The 18,532-nt window shown below is 41.0% G+C and overlaps 1 protein-coding gene across 2 annotated transcripts; it reads left to right on the plus strand.

Annotated features, from left to right (window-relative positions):
• Nucleotides 1-1,440: 1,440 nt before the first annotated feature.
• Nucleotides 1,441-16,850, plus strand: YTHDF1 (YTH N6-methyladenosine RNA binding protein 1). Of its 2 annotated transcripts, XM_032126661.1 has the most exons (5): nucleotides 1,441-1,825; nucleotides 2,214-2,238; nucleotides 3,704-3,783; nucleotides 7,833-9,359; nucleotides 15,349-16,850. In XM_032126661.1, the coding sequence occupies exons 1-5, from the start codon at nucleotides 1,799-1,801 to the stop codon at nucleotides 15,373-15,375; spliced, it is 1,686 nt and encodes a 561-aa protein (XP_031982552.1). In that variant the 5' UTR covers nucleotides 1,441-1,798; the 3' UTR covers nucleotides 15,376-16,850. The 2 variants fall into 2 exon arrangements, with proteins under 2 accessions (XP_031982552.1, XP_031982551.1); XM_032126660.1 differs by lacking the exon at nucleotides 15,349-16,850 and having other exon boundaries at nucleotides 7,833-14,937.
• The last annotated feature ends 1,682 nt before the right edge of the window (nucleotides 16,851-18,532 follow it).

The following is an 18,532-nucleotide window of genomic DNA, read 5'->3' on the forward strand; positions in this document are numbered from 1 at the left end:
AGAAGACTCTGGTTTTAACTGCATCTAAAGGAAAGCATGATTGTGTTGTTTAGTGTATTTCACAAGGATCAAAATTTGCCACTTTTACCCCCAAAATGAAGCATGGAGATGTTACAAAACTTTGTAGCTTGCGCAGCTTACACCTTGGCCCTATTGAAATCAATATAAACTGGGCTAAGGGGCCCACAATTCCACCCAAGTTCTGCAAAATAGCTGGAAGGAAAAAAAAATGAATTGATCTGATAAAGACCCATGTTGAGGGTGGCTGCTGCCAGTGGTCAGACTGGCTGTGATCCTCTGCCACGGTGTCCTGGCCATGGCTACTGTGGGCTGGTGTGAGGGAAAATGGGGCTCCCAAAGCTCTTGGGGCAATGGGTGAACTAAAACAGGCTCCCCAGGAAAGTGATCATGGCACTGAGCCTGATGGAGCTCAAGGAGATTTGGACAATGATCTCAGACACATGGTGGGTTTGTTGGGGGTGTCCTGTGCTGGGACAGCAGTTGGGCTTTGATGATCCTTGCTGTAAACAGGAGGAGACATGGTCCTAAGATGCACCTGGGGAAGCTTAGGCTGGACATTAGGAAGAATTCCTTCATAGAAAGGGTGATTAGACATCGGAATGGGTGGCCCTGGGGAGGTGGTGGAGAGGTTTAAGGAAAGACTGGACATGGCACTCAGTGCCATGGTCCAGCTGACAACATGGTGTTGGGTCACAGGTCTGATTCGATGATGTCAGAGGTCTTTTCCAACCTAGTTGATTCTATGATTCTAAGGAAAGACTGGCTGTGGCACTCAGTGCCCTGGTGTAGCTGACCAGGGCTGCTGGGTCATAGGTTGCATTTGATGATCTCAGAGGTCTTTTCCAACCTAATTGATTCTGTGATCCTGGGTCTCTTCCGACTCAGGAAGCTCTGTGATTCTGCCTCAGTGATTCAGTGATCCTGTGAACTTGCACAGCTGAGTCTGTGGGCAAAGAGTCCTCGCAAAGGCTGAGGGAAGAACAGAGAAGGGACAGAATCAGAGAATATTCCGAGCTGGAAGAGACCCACAAGGACCATCGAGTTCAACTCCTGGCCCTGCACAACACACCAAGAATCCCTCCATGTGCCGTTGTCCAAGCACATCTTAAGCTCTGCCAAGCTCGGTGCTGTGACCACATCTCTGGGGAGAGCGTTCCAGCGCCCGACCACTCTCTGCGTGAAGAACCCTTTCCTCCCGAGGAAGTCGCACGCAGCCATGGCGTGCCCCTCAGGCTCTCGTGTCCCAGGCTGAGCAGCCCAAGGGCCCTGGGCCGGGCCGGGGGCGGTGCCGGATCCGCCACGAGCCCCCTCGCTCCCCTCAGCGCTCCCGCGCGTGCGCAGGAGGCGCCGCCGCCCCGCGCGCCTTTCCCCCGCTCCCCGCCCCGTGCGCTCCCGGCGCGCCCCGCGCGCGCTCGGCGCTGACGTCACCGCAGCCCGGCGCCCGCCGCCATTGGAGTTGGCGGCCGCCGCTTCCCCGCTCGCTGCGGCCCCAGGCCCGGCCCGCGGGCATGTGAGAGACCGGGCCGGCACCGGCACCGGCAGCGCGACGGCTGAGCCGCGCCACCGCCGCCCGCACCGCCGTCCCCTGAGGAGGCGCCCGGCGGCCCCTTTCCCTCCCCCTCGGCCCCGGCCCCTTCCCCGCCCGGCCGCCGCTTGAGGGGAGAGGAGGCGCCGCCGCCGCCCCTCCGCCAGGCCCCGGAGCTCCGCGCCGTGCCGAGCGGCCCTGCCTCGTCCCCCGGCGCTCTCTGCTGAACCACGGCGGCCCTGTGCATGAATTATGTCTGCCACAAGCGTTGACCCTCAGGTGAGTGAGTGGCGGGGCGGCCCGTGGGCGGGGGGATTCCCGGGCCTGCGGCTGGCAGGCCCCGCGAGGCTTTCTTCTCCCTCTCGGCTGCTTTAGACCTCCATCGTTCTCCTTAACTTCCCCCGTGGGCACAGCACGTTCCCGCCTCCTCCCTGGAGCCGGGGCCATTTCTCAGGAAGACTGGTGCTGAGTTATACGCGGAGCACGCTGCTCCAACCCAGGTCCAAACAAACCTTGAGATGCTGCTGGCGTTTTTTTTTGAGTCTCTTCCCCGTACTCAGAATCTCCGGGATTTGCAGTGACTATGATAATATGAGCGTTTTTCTAAAATTAACTTTTTTATTTCTCTTTTCTTTTTTTTCCTAAATCACGTGCTGTGGCTTCCCAGAGACCGAAAGGACAGGATAATAAAGGTGAGAATCATGCTGAGATCTGGTCGCTTAAATTGTTACTGTAACAGATCAATTATACAGGTAGCTGTAGGTGAGCAGAAATGTATCACTCTTACTCTGTATGGAAAACATCTGGGAATGAGGGAATGTGTGCTTTGTTTCAAAAATAACATCGACTGCCATTCATCCGAGCTTGCCTGCATCCCACTTAATTCTGGTGGATTTGCAGTGGGAACAACTGTGTTGGTACTCAGTAATTCTCCTTGTTTAAGATGAAGCATGTTGCTGCATGAAGTCACAAGGATATCCCTGTACAATATATACATATTTACCTACTCTTGCACACTGTGAATGCAGTTGTGTTGCTGCTCTGCTGTTGGCTGAGACATTTACATGAGTCTACAAACCTAATAATATAAAGAACTTTAAATAAAAGGTAGCTAACTTCTGATGAGATAATATGCTTTTTTGTAACTTTCCTGCTTCATTTAGGAGTTAAATTTAATAACAAGTCATCTAAAAATATAGCTTCGTTCTTATTGTGATTGCTAACAAGTGTGTAACTGTTAAGGCTTAGAAAGTAATGATGTTCAACTCATAAATGCATTTTAATAGATCTTAACCTGCCTTGAAGATCTAGCTCCTTCTAGTTGAAGAAACACATTCCCTGTGTTTGTAAACACTCTTTTACCTCTACTCCCCCTGACAGACTTTGCAGAAATATTCTGCTAAATTCCCAAACTTGTTTGCAAAACTTGTTATTTGGTGTTGTGTTTTATTTAGTTCAGCTGTTCTATGAAATAGGTAAATACAGAAACTATCACACCATGTGTTTGACCTTGGTTTTATTAAATTTAAAGCAAACAGGAAATTATTTGAAGGGACCTAATACCCGTTTTGGGTTTGTATATCATTCAGTAATGGGTTTTGAATGCTTATCAGACATTCTTTTATGCTGAAGCAGGACTTTATGGCAGATATCTTTATTTTACAGATGAGAACGTTGAAACTTAAGTTTTCCTGAAAATATCAGGATACCAAAGCACTTAGCAGTCATCATTTCATAATTAAATGTAACCTCACCTCATCATATTTTAGCCAGCTTAAGCAGTGAATAACACACTCTGGGAGAACTGTGAGTTGGAGTGTTCTCATTATGGGCCAGAACAATAAATGTTATTTCCCAATCTTTTTTCACAAAATTGTTCTCAATAATTATTTTTTGAGTTAATTCGTGTGAGTTGTTTACTCACTCTCAGCTGTAGAATTTTTAATTACTAATTTTTAAAATTTACTCAACTTTGTTTTGTAAGCAGAAATATAAAGAGAAACCACCTGACGGGGGGGGAAATGTCATCCCTTGGTCTTTTTGTGAGTCTTCCTAGTTTGAAGAAGAAATATGGCTTTACCTAAAGTACATAGGGTGGAACTCATCCCTGCAATGCTGCTGCTGGTGTTATAATGTGCTGTAACCCTTTTCTTGTAGTACAAAATGGTTCGTTACATCAGAAGGACACAGTTCATGACAACGATTTTGAACCTTACCTTTCCGGGCAGTCAAATCAGGTTAGTGTATTTTTAACTTAGAGGTTTTTTTTTTTCCTTAGGCATGCTGTTGGCATTCCATTCATAGAATTGTGTGGAGGGAGAAAATGCCTTAAATAGAAATGGAAAAAGAAATGACAGCATATTGTGTTACTTGGTGATACAACCAGCATTTGTGTTCCCAAAGCTAATATTATTCTGCATCTCCAGATGGCCACAAGTGAAAATGAAGTTAATGCTCCAAGGAGCTGGAGCTGATTCCTCCTCCCCTTGCAGGTTACTGATGTGGCTGGACTGTGACAAACTGATCTTACGAGTTGCTTGTGGAAGTCTGAAAACTCTGCTTTTGGGCTCTCCTGATTTCTATTATTTATATAATCCTAGAAATTAATGTAGTTGAGATTTGGGTTGGATGCTCTCTAGGTAGTTTGTAGAGTTGTCCCATTTTTTACACTTCAGCAAATGTTGTTCTTTCATGTCCTCTGATATATCTTAAGAATTAAAGATGTGTTACTTAAGAGTAAGGTACTGTAATGTAAACTCTCATTATAATACACATTAAATCAACGTCCATGACTAAAATACCATTAGAATAGAAAGTACACTCTGAAGTAATTTTTCACGTCATGTTCAAATCTCTAGAAGGAGCAAAATGTTTAGAAACTGGAGAAGCAAAAAGTTTTCATTTACAAGTGGGAAACACTGTTTCAGAGAGAAACACTTACCAGAGGTACATAATGAGAAGGCTAAGTTACATTTTAAAAATGAAATTTATAATTCAGCCTGAAGCTGTCAGATGCCATTGTTAATATTGATGACATCACTGAGCTTGCTTGCAGCATAGACATGTTCTCCAGACTTAAAATAATTTAATGGAAAGCTTTCCTTCTTTTGGAGTTAATGTGCTATGGAAAGTAGAAAAGACTTTGTGGGGAAAAAAAGGAAGTAAAATCTTAATTTTTAATGCAAAATTAATTATAAAAGAAAATGAAGTTTTCACCTCCCTCTGATTTTTTTAAATTGTGCTTCATCACATTTGTATGCAATTTTTAATTACTTTAAACCAAGCTGTGTTTTCTAATGTTAAATATACTGAATGTTCACATAGAAAAAGTAGATCCATCTATTATAATTTAATGCTAGGAAATTCGTCTTTGCTGTCAACAAGCCCAATTATTAGGATTAAATAGAAAAATTGCTATGGCTGTTAGAATTTCCATAATTATAATAAAAGTTTTCTTTATGAAAGTGTAGCTCCATTGACCAATTTATTTATGCTGCAGTGAAAAATTGGCATGGCACAAGAAACAATTGTGTAGGCCCTCTTACAATTTTAAGTGGAAAGTGACAGTAGCATTAATTAGGACTGTTGAGATTTTGTGCTGAAGACAACCATGTTGCTAAACAAAGCCTTATTATCCAGTTATCCAGTCAGATTTATTCAGCCCTTGAAAATTACTGTAAAGTACAAATGACTTAAAAAAAATTTTGAAACCAACTGGATATTTAAAAAAACTTAGGAAATTAAAGCTCCAGCTGACGCAATAATATATTTGATATCAAAAATCAAATGTAGGTTAGTAAGTGTGTTAATTTCATAATATAAAAATATTAATTAGTCTTTATAATGAGGATGAGCATGTTATAAAATCAAATAAAATATGATTGCCTTCCATCTTTCTTTTGAAAACTGAGCTTGAGTGGTACCTTCTTTTCTTCCCATAAAGGTTCTGGTTTCCAAAGAGCAGGAGTTAATACAGAGATATGAGAGCTTTTCATTGTAAAGCACACTAAAAGTACTTTTAAGAGCAAAGGGAACTGAGTCAAGTAGACCCTTCATATAAAGATTTATACTCAGCAAGAAAAGCATCCTCCTGTAAAGTCATTTAGAACCAAGAGATTATTCCTTTGGAACAGGGAATCACCAGCAAGTAGCATATTTTGGGGGAAAGGAGATTCTTTCCTAAGTAACAGAATGATTGGGATGGGTGATTGTTTTTGTTTGGGTTTTTTTTTTAATACAAAAGATACAGAAGGGTGCAGAAAGGTCAAGGATAAGTTTATTGAAATAAATGTTCTGATGTTGCAGGAAAGAACTTCTGTCAGGGTTTCTTTTACACACTCTAGCATAAAGCCAGGCAAAATAGATGGAATGTTTGGTAGGAATGGCTGCTGAAACTTTCCTTTAATCTTGTTAGAATCCTTGTGGAGACTTCACAGGCTGTGAGGAGATGACAGCTGCAGGAATTGTCTAAAATCCTTCAGCATAAATATTTCTGAGACAAAACGCTTTTCTGTAGGCTTACTCTTTTTGGTCTTACGTTCTAAATTTGTAGAATATATGAGCATAAGTATCTCAGAGAACTCCTTATACCTCCTCCCTTTCACCTGCCTTTGTTTTAATTTTTTTCTTAAATTAACACTTTAAAATATTACACACAGCAATGTTAAAGTAAAGTATTTCAGAAGAATGGGTTTTTATACTAAATATTGAGCTTGGGCGACTCAGAAAACTTGGGGTATTTTAGAGAATCATCTGATAGGAAGGTGATTTCTGTACCTCTTGTTAGTGATAGAATTTGTGTGTAAATAAAGGCAGCTTGAACAGTGGCAGAGATCATTTCCTTTGAATCAATAACATTGGATTTAGGCTGTTTAAATCTCAGAAGTGTTTGCAGTACTGTTTGGAAGTCTGAGGCGTATTGTGGTCTCATTCTGTGTATGAAACATAAGGATATTGAATTACTCTGGCTTTGGGGTATCGTGGAAAAGAGGTCATTGAAAAATGAGCAGCCTACATGATTCTGTATCAGTTGGATATTAGGCTTATCTTCAGCAAGGAGGGGATTTTACTTTGTTTGTTTTTAGAAAGGTGAGAAATAATCTGATTTTTGGAAAAATGACTGAAGTTCTGGTGCAGTTTTGCTAATTTTGCAGATACATTTTTCTTTTCAAGTTTGAAATCTAGCAGTTTGAAAGAAGAGTTCGTCTTCTTAAAATAGCCTTTATGAGTAAGGAAAGGCGAGCTACTGTTTGACTCATTAACAGGAGATGTTGACCTTCCCACCCCCTCTCTGGTAATTACAGTTGGAGTGTCACTTTGGAAGGTCTCCAATATATGTGCTTCAAGTTGATTTAAAAAGGAATAAAACCTACTTTGGAATATCCTGGCTTTGTTCTTTTGCATTGTTGAGTAGAAGAATCATATGGAATGCTTCAAAATCAAGTGCCAGCAAAAGTGTTAGCGAGAGGAAAAGCTTCTCAGCTTGGTCTAAGAAACAGTTGATGGGGAGAAAATTTCTGAGGGTGTCTGCTGGTTTATAAATGTTTGATCTCTTATTTCATGAGTGGGAGAGATGTCCTGTTTGGAAGGACAGTCAGAAACACTCCTGCACAGTTGTAACTTTACTACTGAGGGGGGAAAAGACTTACACAAAAAGTTGGATAGGGTCTTTCTCCAAGAGTTTGGGTGGCCTGTGTCGTGTGCCATCTTGGCATGGACTTGTCTCTGGTGCACCAGTCCCTGTAATTTCAGTTTGTATCTCTTACCTGTGGCAAACTTGGCATGTGTATCAGAAGTAGCCTGTGTGTGTTCTACTGCTTGAGGTGTGGTTTTTTGTCGGAGCCTGTTGGCCCCTCAAAACAACTCCCTAATGAGGATTGTAGTAGTATGTTATGTGTATTGTCATATTAAGGTAATTTATAGTCTAAAGCTTCTTCCATGTAGCAGTCTAGAAGTGCTGAATATCCTTGGTTCTGTGAGCTACAAAATACAGTTAGATATGTTCCTTGAAATAATTTGGGGTGTTGGCTACTAAATAACCTTAGTAATGTAAGATTACATGGTTTCAAAATCTCAACTACTAACCTCAGTGTGAGCCCCTAGTCCGGGGGTATTATAAATGCCCAGATACTTCCTTTTAGCCCTGAATCCTTCTTGGAGTATGAACTAAGATCTGTCATTAGAAATTACATTACCTTGTCTCTAGTGTTCTTTTCTATTTGGTGTTATGCCTGTTTATAAATGAAAGGTTTATTTATCTGGTGATTTTTTTTTTTCTCTTTAACAGAACAGTAGCTATCCATCAATGACTGATCCTTATCTGTCCAGTTATTATCCACCATCTATTGGGTTCCCCTATTCTCTCAGTGAAGCACCATGGTCTACAGGAGGAGATCCTCCTATCCCTTATCTCACCACCTATGGACAGCTCAGTAATGGGGATCATCATTTTATGCACGATGCCGTTTTTGGACAGCCTGGGGGTCTGGGAAATAATATCTATCAACACCGGTTTAACTTTTTCCCTGAAAATCCTGCCTTCTCAGCTTGGGGAACAAGTGGATCCCAAGGACAGCAGACTCAAAGCTCAGCATATGGGAGCAGTTACAGCTACCCACCCAGTTCCCTGGGGGGTACCATTGTGGATGGACAAACAGGATTTCATAATGATACATTAAATAAAGCTCCTGGAATGAACAGTATTGAACAGGGAATGGTTGGACTTAAGATTGGTGGAGATGTTACAACTTCTGCGGTGAAAACAGTAGGTTCTGTTGTTAACAGTGCCGGGATGACAGGTGGCCTCTCTGGGAATGGTGGATCTAATGTAAACTTGCCAGTATCTAAACCAACCTCTTGGGCTGCTATTGCCAGCAAGCCTGCAAAACCACAGCCTAAAATGAAAACAAAAACTGGGCCTGTAATTGGAGGAGCTTTGCCTCCTCCCCCTATAAAGCATAATATGGACATAGGTACTTGGGACAATAAGGGTCCTGTGGCAAAAGTTCCTGCCCCCCAACAGATACCTTCTCCTCAGTCTGTTCCACAGCCGCAGCAACCAATTGTGCAGCCTGTTCCAGCTCAGCCTCCTCCATTGACTCAGTCACAGTATCAGACCCCTCAGCAGCCACCCCAAAATCGCTGGGTAGCTCCTCGCAACCGAAATGCAGCTTTTGGCCAAAGTGGAGGAACTGGGAACGACAGCAACTCGGCTGGCAGCACCCAGCCCAACCCCGTTCCGAGCGGCGAGTCTCATCCTGTCCTTGAAAAACTGAAAGCTGCTCACAGCTATAACCCTAAAGATTTCGAATGGAACCTTAAAAATGGACGTGTGTTCATAATCAAGAGCTATTCCGAGGATGATATTCATCGTTCCATTAAATATTCTATTTGGTGTAGTACGGAACACGGCAACAAACGCCTGGACAGTGCTTTTCGCTCCATGAACAGCAAGGGCCCGGTGTACTTGCTGTTCAGTGTCAATGGCAGTGGACACTTCTGTGGAGTAGCAGAGATGAAATCACCTGTGGACTATGGCACCAGTGCAGGTGTCTGGTCTCAGGACAAGTGGAAGGGGAAATTTGATGTCAAGTGGATCTTTGTGAAGGATGTGCCCAACAACCAACTGAGACACATCAGGCTGGAGAACAATGACAACAAACCCGTTACAAACTCCCGTGATACACAGGAGGTGCCCTTAGAAAAAGCAAAACAAGTGCTTAAAATTATTGCTACTTACAAGCACACGACCTCCATCTTTGATGACTTTTCTCATTATGAAAAGCGCCAGGAAGAGGAGGAGGTGGTGCGGAAGGTAAACTTATTAAAAAATTTATTTTATACACAGATATGGGGAAAATGAAATGTGAAGGCTGCTATGGTGGAAAAATGTAAGTAGGAATTCAAAATGTTTTTAATACATCTCAACCGGATGGTTTCTTGTGTGTTTAACAACACAAATCTGATGCGTATTTGTTTGTGAAAGTTTCACAAGTCAATGAGTTTCAAAGCAGAAAGCTAAGCAGTAATACAGGTAAAGGACTTTATGTCCAGTTTATTGGAGTTTGATTTATTTTTTTATCTTAAAATGGTTAGTAGAAAATAGTTTCTGTTTCAGAATTGGGTTCTGCCAGTGATTGTCACTTAAGTTTTTTGCCTTAAATATGAGTTGTTTTAGCACTGTTTGACTGGAACTGGGCTATCAAAATTGATACCTGTATTGGTATTTGAAATTTGTACATCACCTTTAAGAAGAAGAAAACTGATTTTGTTTATTCAGTTTATCTCTCTGGAAAAGAAAGAGTTGCATAATATTGCTGGAATAGTGCTAGAAAGAGTGCATTTATGCTGCTGAAGTCACATGTATTATTTGGATAAATAAAGGTTTTCAGTTCCCAGGTTTAATCTGTCTACTAATTTTTGAAGTTTTGAGTGAAGATGTAGTGAGAGAAGTCTGGGCAGTAACTGTGAGAGTGTAGTAAAAATTTCCACACACACTTTCATGGCTCTAAGTCTTATCACAAGGGATCTCTGTCCCTCTCCATCCCACAACCTGAGTTTCAAGAATGCCTTTCTCTAATTAGGCAGTCTAGAAGTAATAACCTGACAAAATAATAGGTGTCAGGATGTGTAGTTGCTACTGAAGTAACACTTACATTTGCTTCTTGTTGGTTGTGTTTCCTAGACCTTTTTGTGTAGCATTGCAAATACAGCATTCGTTTGACAGGCTGGTTTAGTTTAGTGTAGCTCACATTTGTTTTAAGATGTTTTTAAAGCAAAGACTTAATGCATGTTCCTGCAGCTTAAATTTTAAAATTGCCGTTTTAAAGTTTTTATGGCCATTTAAAAGTGTAGATAAAATTGCTTTAAACTGTCTTCATAGAATGTACTGTTAAATTATATGAGAAAAGGAGTTCAGTGTCTTTAAAACTTCATGGCTGAACTTCTCCTGGCCATGATAGATGCGCACAGCTGACCTCAGCACAGCAGAAGGACAGCTTAAAACTGCAAGTTTTTCTTATGTACTCCCTGTGGGGTTCCATGAGGTAAAACCTAAAGGCCTTTGCTTGAACACTTCATTCCTTCAGTAGCTAATTAGCAATTCAATATTTAATGCAACCTGTATCTTGGAGAGGTGTTCCCTTATGTAGGAGAGAATCTTGATAAAGTGAGGTAGCCTGGGTTCCTCTGTCCAGTGTTTGTGGTGTACGGGGGTGTGATTGTTTTGGGTTTTTAATTCTGTCTCCCTGTGTTCTGCTGCCAAGGCTGGAGGGGAGAACTGTGGGTGTTCAAGGAGTGAGAGTACAGGGAAAGTGGTAACAGATCTACCCTTGCACAGATAATTCACTGGCCTGAGGAAGATCCCAATGGTGGCACAAACACCAGAATTCCTGTGCTTTGTAGGATCTCAGAGGGCTGGTGTTATACTGCTGAGCTGATCTCATTTTGGGTTGGTTTAATAAACACCACTAATTCTCACTATCGGCTCAAAAATATTCTTACCAGGTCACTGCTTTATTTATAATAGGATCAGTTTTTCAAAATAATGCATTTTCCTTCCTCATTTAAAATGGGAGGCTCTGGCTTGTATTGCACATTCACAAAATAAACTATGAAGTCTAATTTAATATTTCTTAGATTCCTCTGAACAGCTTAGAAAATGAGACACCAAAGTATCCGGAGGAAGGTAATAGTGCCAGAGAGGTAAAGCAGAGCAGCAGTGAAGGAATGAAAAATAAGATGCTGCTTGTCAGGTTGCACTCTATAAAACTTGTCTGGAAAGTCACTATTTTTCCCCTTCATTGACAAAATGGATTTTAGAACTCCAGCTGATTACTAGAAGAGTTTGTTTTTTTACAGGATATACACACATTTAAAGTTCTTATTGTTAAGAAGTTTGTGCTGTTGAAGTTCAAACCTTCCTGTTAACAAAGTTAATCTTCCTAGGACAGTAATTTTTGAAGAATCTTGCAGTCAGTTAAACTACCCTATGACCTAATTGATGTTTTCAGATAGTTGTTTGTATATGTGGCATCCTAATTGGTTTTCAGATTGCTGGGTTTAATTCATTATACACTTGTTTAGCTTTTAAATTGTTGAAATTTTGTGCTTCCATTTCACTGCTGTTGTGATTACAAGAACAAAATTCTTAAAAAGCTGTACAAGGAGAGCTTGAATGATACAATTTCTTTTATACACAAATATTTAGTAGAGAATAATAATGTAATCTGTGCAGGGCACGCCATTGGCCTTTCAGCTCTTTAGATGGTTCCAGTTTGTTGCTAACCAGCATTTCCATGGCTGCTGTGCAGATCCAGCTCCAGTGTGTGCAGCTGAGTTTAACTGATGTAGGAGCTTCTGTGTCAGTGCCAAATCATCCAGTGAGGCTTTGGCAAGTATAATGCTGGATGAAATTCATTCAAGTGCCAAAGATTCAGCACTGTTGCAGCATTGCTGAAAGAAGGTATTCCTCCAGAACTCAGAGAGGATTTGGTCGTGCTGGGATGTAAGTCCAGCTTCTGATTTGCCACACTGAAATACTTAAGCCCAGTCTGGTGACCTAGAACATGGGAGGGGAGTAATAGAAGGGTATTGGGGTCTGGAATGAAATAGCAAAACAGTGAGTGGCATGAATTCTCACCTGACCCTCACAGCCTTTTTCAGTCAGTTCCAGAGCTGCTACAGTGCCCACAAAGAGCTACTTCTGTCATCAAAGCTCGTGCTCTGAAAACTGTAAAAACGTTGTGACGTGTGAGAGAGCTTCTTTTAAAAGAAAATAGAGTATAATGTGGCATTAGTTGTTAATATTTCCTAAAGCATGCCCTCAGAGTCTTGACGAAGTTGTCTTCCAAAGTTTAAAAGCTTGTAAAGACATGAAACTTGTTGCAGTTCTTGGTACTTCACAGGTGACAGATGAGCTGTCAGCAGCTCGTGCTCCCAGATCTGCACCAAAGCAGATGGTCCCAGTTCCTGTACTGGGCTGCTGTGCTGTCACCTCTGATCCGAGCAGGGCACTCAGCTCTTCCAAGGCCTACACCTTGGTGTTGTGTTGGCAGAGCTGCACAGCCTCAAAGCTCCTGAATCACCAGGATTACCAATTCTGCTTTAGGTGATTAAATACTGGAAAGTGTTGGCTGGTGCATGTTGGTGCCTGGGAATACTCATTTTCTCCCAGCACTCTGTGATTCCTTTCAGTGATGAGCTTTCTGTGAACACACTCACAGAACTTTAAAGGATGGAATATTGTCCTTCCTCCAAAGTTCTAGTTAAAAAACATACTTTAAGAGTAGTACTGTGTTCCTGAGATAAAGAAAACATTTATATTTTTGTGTCTGAACATAAATGCTTTGATCCCACTGACTTTAACAAAGTTTAGTAGGAAAGTTGAAGCTACTCTAGCCTGAGATGAAGAGAAAAGAAGTTTGACAGGGATGAGTGTCTCCAAGATGGAAATCTCTGCAAATTTTGTGGAAACCCATTTTCCCTGTGTCTGAAGACCATACAGATTAGTGTCATGAAGGAGAAGTGTGCAGCTGGAGCTTTCCTGTGAGATATCAAGAGTATTCCACTGGAGAAGAGAAACTGAAGGCTCCGGATCTTCAGAACCAGAATGAGCACAGCTTTGTTAGTTGCTTACAAAACTGTTTGTTCTTGCTTGCAGTAGTACTAAGTAGCAGTAAGGAAGAGAATTTGAGAGTTACAGCTTCTAAAAAGCTGCCATGCTCAAGAGCACGAAGAATTGCTGCATCAGTTTATGTTGTTTCAGACATTTGTAAAGAGGAAGACTCAGATTAGCCCCCAAGAGAGAAAGCAAAAAGCAAGGTAGGAGGAACTGCTTGGGAACTTGCTCAGTAAAGAGCACTTTTTACTGAATTACAAAGTCTGAGCTGGGTTTCTGAATGCCATGAGCACTTCAGGTGGAGGTCTCAGGTGCTAGCCTGCCTCTGGTTATGTGGGACTAGTCCACATAAATAAATAAAACCTTCCATTTCTAAAGAAAGTGGAATTAGGAAGGTCAGTGGGTGACTACACAGAAAACTACGAATAAATTACGAGGTGGCAGTGGGACAGAATCAGCTCATGAACAAGGTAGGGCAGTAAAGGGGATGTTGGAAAGGGAAGTTGGAAATAGGATGAAACAATTACTTTTTTTGGAAGCCTGAAAATAGAGTTGATATGATTCAGCTCTAGATGCATTCTAACCACCTTTTGTTTGAAATGTCAGGCAGACATAAGCTCCTTTTATCAAGAACAACACCTAATGTTCTGACACTGCCATTAAGAAACGGCTTTCACTGATAATTCATCATAGTCAAGAGTTAAAAGACAGGAAGAATATAGATTTTTATAATAAATTCTACCACTTCACACAACCTGTTTTGTTGATTTGGTAAAACAACTTTGCTATCTCTTACTTGTCTTAAATCATAGATTAAGAATTCATTCTGGACTTCGTTGACTTAATTTTATTATGAAAATTGAAATATTAATATTCTGCCTGGAGGCAGAAATCAATATATTCAGTTTTTAAAAATCTCTTCTGATTTTTATGCTGTGACCAGCTGAAGCAACAAGTGCAGTCTGTTACATTTACAATGGTTGGTATATTTCCAAATAAGCTTTACATCACAGCAGAAACAATTGAGATGAAGTTTATACAGAATGAGTCCACAAAACAGAATCTGAAGGAGTTAGTTCAGGAGTTGGCTCTTGGTGGTGCTTGGGCTCTTGGTGGTGCTTGGGTTCACAGTTTCCTTGCTTGGAATAGGATTTGGTGCCATATTGATGCATTTAAGTACAGAGTCGAGTCTTTCCATGCCAGTTCTGCACTGTAAACAGCAAAAATGGGAAGGCTGAGCCCTTTCTGTTCAGTGTGCAGTGGTGCCTTAGCTGGAGGATGCACAGGACTGAGGACGCAGCAGCCTGGTTTTGTCCTGCTGTTGTTGCAGGTTCTGCACTTGTGGGGCTCCTGAAACAGAGTGAACAAGTGCCCTGTTCTGTTGGGGCATCGCTCAGGGTGTCTGTGGGAGCCCTGTGCTGCTGGGAGAGCTCAGGGTCACTGATGTGAAGCTCACCTGCAGGCAGTCCCCAGGGCTGTATCCTTTGGGTGACTTTTATCTGGTTTCAGTATTTGTGATTAGCAGAAACTCTGGAGAAAGGCTCAAAGACCCTCCCAGCTGCTCAGTTGTTCAGTCCAGCTGTGCTGGGTTTTATCAGACTTATGTAGAAGCACAAAACTCTTCTTCTACCTAATATTTTTTTCCCTTACCCCCAAATATTTCCCAGTGCTTCCCAGAATAGTTGAACAAAGAAGAAGAATTAAGGACAGCATTTCTCAACAGCTCAAATCCCTGCTTTTACTGAATGTGACTTAACTCCAAAGTCATTTGAGTGCTTCAAAATTAGACCAGTTCTGTGGAGTTCACTAATCTGCCATCTGCTTTCTGCTCATGTATTGGTTGTGCTACTACTGCAGTAGCTGAAATAATCCAGAAAGTAAAATATTGCAGATCCTGTTTCTCCTTAGGAGTGTTGATATTTCATACCTTTCTCTCTCTGTGACCTTCAGCTGCTGTTGGTTTGAAGTGACTGCAGGTATTAATCCAGATGTTCCATTTGAGGCTGCATTAAAAAACATTAAGTTATCGAGTCCTTGGGTTTGTTGGGTATGAGCAATATATTTATAAAAAGTAGCAGCATTGTTTTAAGTGTATAGTTATCTAGAAGCACATTAGTGCTGTTAAACTACTAAAAACTCTTTGCTTGTTCCTTTGACTAAAATCTTAACTTTTTTCTCTTTGCAGGAACGTCAGAATCGAAACAAACAATAAGAATAAACATATACAGTTTGATATATATACTAGAACTGATATTAAATTCGACTATGAGAAACAAAATTAAGTATAACTGGTGCTGTATGCTGGCATCAGGACAAACTAAAGCTTTCAGCTCCAATATATCTTCTCGTGCAGGGGAAATTAAGTTGTTGCATCTTTAAGTACATTGTAGTTTATTTTTGCCCAAGTGGATCTGCATTAATTTGTATCTTTTTTCTATGTAAAATTCTGTAGAAATCATTAATAAAGGTGTGTCTGTTTTTATTTTTTTAAGTTGGTAAACAGTTACATTAACCTAATGTGGACCTATACATGAGCATACTGAAGTGTCAGTGCTTCCCAAAGACTTTATTTTGGCACGAATTATGTTCCTAGCCAGATATAGAGATTATGGAGAATACATGACAAATCTTCCTTTATCCTCCTCCCAACCCCTTTTTCTTCATGGCAGAAGTAAGAAACCATGCATTGATTTTTTTTTTGTCATTTAAAAAAAAAACCTCCTAAGATACTGCACTTCAGAATTTTGAAATGAAAAAAAAAAACCCTAAATTTTGATCACTTTGTGCAGCTGCTCTGCCTCTTTATTTATCTGTACAATTACTCTTTTAAAACTGCTGATGCGCCATGTTGGTCTGTCTAGTAGAAAATCAAATTGTCAGTGGAATTGTTTTTCTGGAAAATATTTCCCTTTCACATTCTGTTAACCAGTGCTTCAGTGTGCATCTGTTACTCCATATCCTGCCGAGGGTGAGCGAGATGCTTTCTCTCAGCCATAATTCTGCTTTACGGTTTTTGTAGCTTAATTAAATAATAATGTGATGCTATCGACATTGCAGGGGTTTTAAACAATGTGTTTAAACCTGTTTCAGCTTTCAGGTGTTATTAGTTAATTGCAGATCATTTTTAATCCTTCCCTTCATTACTCTCTCCCAACCCCCCCAAATCCTAATGCCATTTAAAGTTTTTATACCAATAATGCTGAGCTTTAACGTAGGAACTAATAGTACGGATAATATGATGGATTATGCCTCAGATGTTTAAAATTGACAGTGTGTATGTCTAATTTTTTTTTTCTGTTGGATGAGTAAAAAAACCTGTTTTAAGAAATTGAATTTGCTGTCATGTTTTTGTGGAGTGAGGGGACCGTCGGAGAACCTGTCACCAACTGGAGTTCCAGTTAAGCATGGAAATGGTGCTCATGTCCGCTGCTCTAGCACACTGAATCTGCACGTGTTTATTGTAGAGGATCTTTTACTATATTAGAAAGCAAGTATCTTCTGAATACTATTTACTCCCAAAGGACCTCCAATTTAAATAAAGTTTAATCTGTATCATTTAGACTTGTATTTAGAACGTATAACTCTGTCTCTGGACTGTTACTGCCTGTAAGGAGTAATGGACAGCATCAGATTAACTTTTTCCTCTAGGAGAATACAAGCCTTAATAAACAATACATATTTAGCAAGCTTGATGTCATTTTCATTTTTTCCCTGCATTCACTTGTCTTCCTCTGTTCCAGTCACCCTTTATGCTGACTCATCAATTAAATCTAACTTGAGAAGTGGTTTGATGGACTAACTCAGATGTTAGCTCTCAGCACACCTGAAGGGTGCAGAAGGGTTTCACAGGACTCTGCAGAGGACATTTAAGCTGCTTTGACTGTTCCCATTCCTCAGAGGACCTGCATCCGTGTGCAGAGGCTGTCACTTGTGCTTCCCCGCTTGTGCTTCCCTTGTACTGTAGAGAAGCTGAAGAGAGGACTGGAAGTTGTGCTGTGTCCTTCAGGAGGCAGCAGCACAGCCTTCGGTCACCAGGGTGGGAAAAGAACTTCCCAAATCTAGTAAAGCTGACCAGTTTCTTTCCCAGCACTTGGCTGTGTTTCCCAGCTCTAACTGTAGTAATTTGCCTTGATATCTTTTTTTAACTGACTGATTGAAGCAGTTCTGCTTTTTATAAACATGTTGTCATCCAATAAAAGTGCCTGCTGTTAGTTTCAGTTATGTCAGAACACTTCCACTGGTGATTCTAGAGCCAAAAATCTCTGCTCCATCTGGACCCTCAAGAGAAAAGTTAGTTACAAACTTTAGTACCTTTTTTTTTTTAATCTAAACAATCTCTGCTGTGATACAGACTTCAGGTAAATATTTGCTAAGAAAATGAAACACAAAAATTTAAAAAAAAATAATCGGGAGCCTTCAGCTGAAACTGGTTTGACTGTATTAAGGCGATGATGTGTTTCAGCAGCCTGGCTTTGTGGGCAGCAGAAAACGGCTTCAGCCTGAAGAGATTTCTTACTGATACTGCAGAGTTGTACAGCCCTATCAGAGAGGTGGGAGAAGATTCAACAGTGGGTAAAATAATCCTGTTCATCACGACCACGTTGGGTGCTCAGATAACTGCAGTGTTGGCTGCTGGTCCTTCTGATTTTCAATCCCCTGCCACTGCAATTCCAAGGGATGACTCACTTTTTGTGTTTCACAGAGTTCACATTTCACTGCGAGGGGGAAGAAGCATTCTTCCAGTGTCTTGAAGAATAACTTCATGTCACAAGTCTTGCTTATTCTTTATTTAGTCCAAGTAATGGTTCTGAAGGAATGTTGCTGTGTGCTTTTGGAATTGGTGCTTAAATTCGCTCCTTAAATGAGTTGCTTTGCTTGATGTTTCTGGAGTTTGGGTGTGACAGTAACGCTGCTGCCTTTCACTTTTAAGTCAAATGGAGCTGGTAGCACCAAATGCTGATTAAAAAGTTAAATTATTTCTCTGGTGCAATTACTGCTTGGTGATGGCAGCCCATTGTACTGCTCTGAAGCTGTGAACTTACATCATGGGGGAAAAACCTATTTGTTTGCAGGTCGTCACACCAAAGGTAATAGAACTGAATAATTAAGTCTTCATGGAGATTATGTTTGTTGCTGGGAGTGAGTTGAGCTTGTAGAGCAAACGATGAAGTTAAACCCTACACAGATGTGTGAGGGCAGAAACAAGCAGACAGAAATTCAAGATTACTTCTCTCCCATAACACATTGTGCTCATAAGGCCAGACTGATTTCTTACCTCTCATTTTTGGGAAATGGAAATAGGGGATGTAAAATTTAAAATTCTACTTTTTTTCTTTTTTTCACCCTTTACAGTACTGTTTATGTTCAAA

Source organism: Corvus moneduloides, chromosome 17 (assembly GCF_009650955.1).
Source record: "Corvus moneduloides isolate bCorMon1 chromosome 17, bCorMon1.pri, whole genome shotgun sequence".
NCBI lineage: Eukaryota > Metazoa > Chordata > Aves > Passeriformes > Corvidae > Corvus > Corvus moneduloides.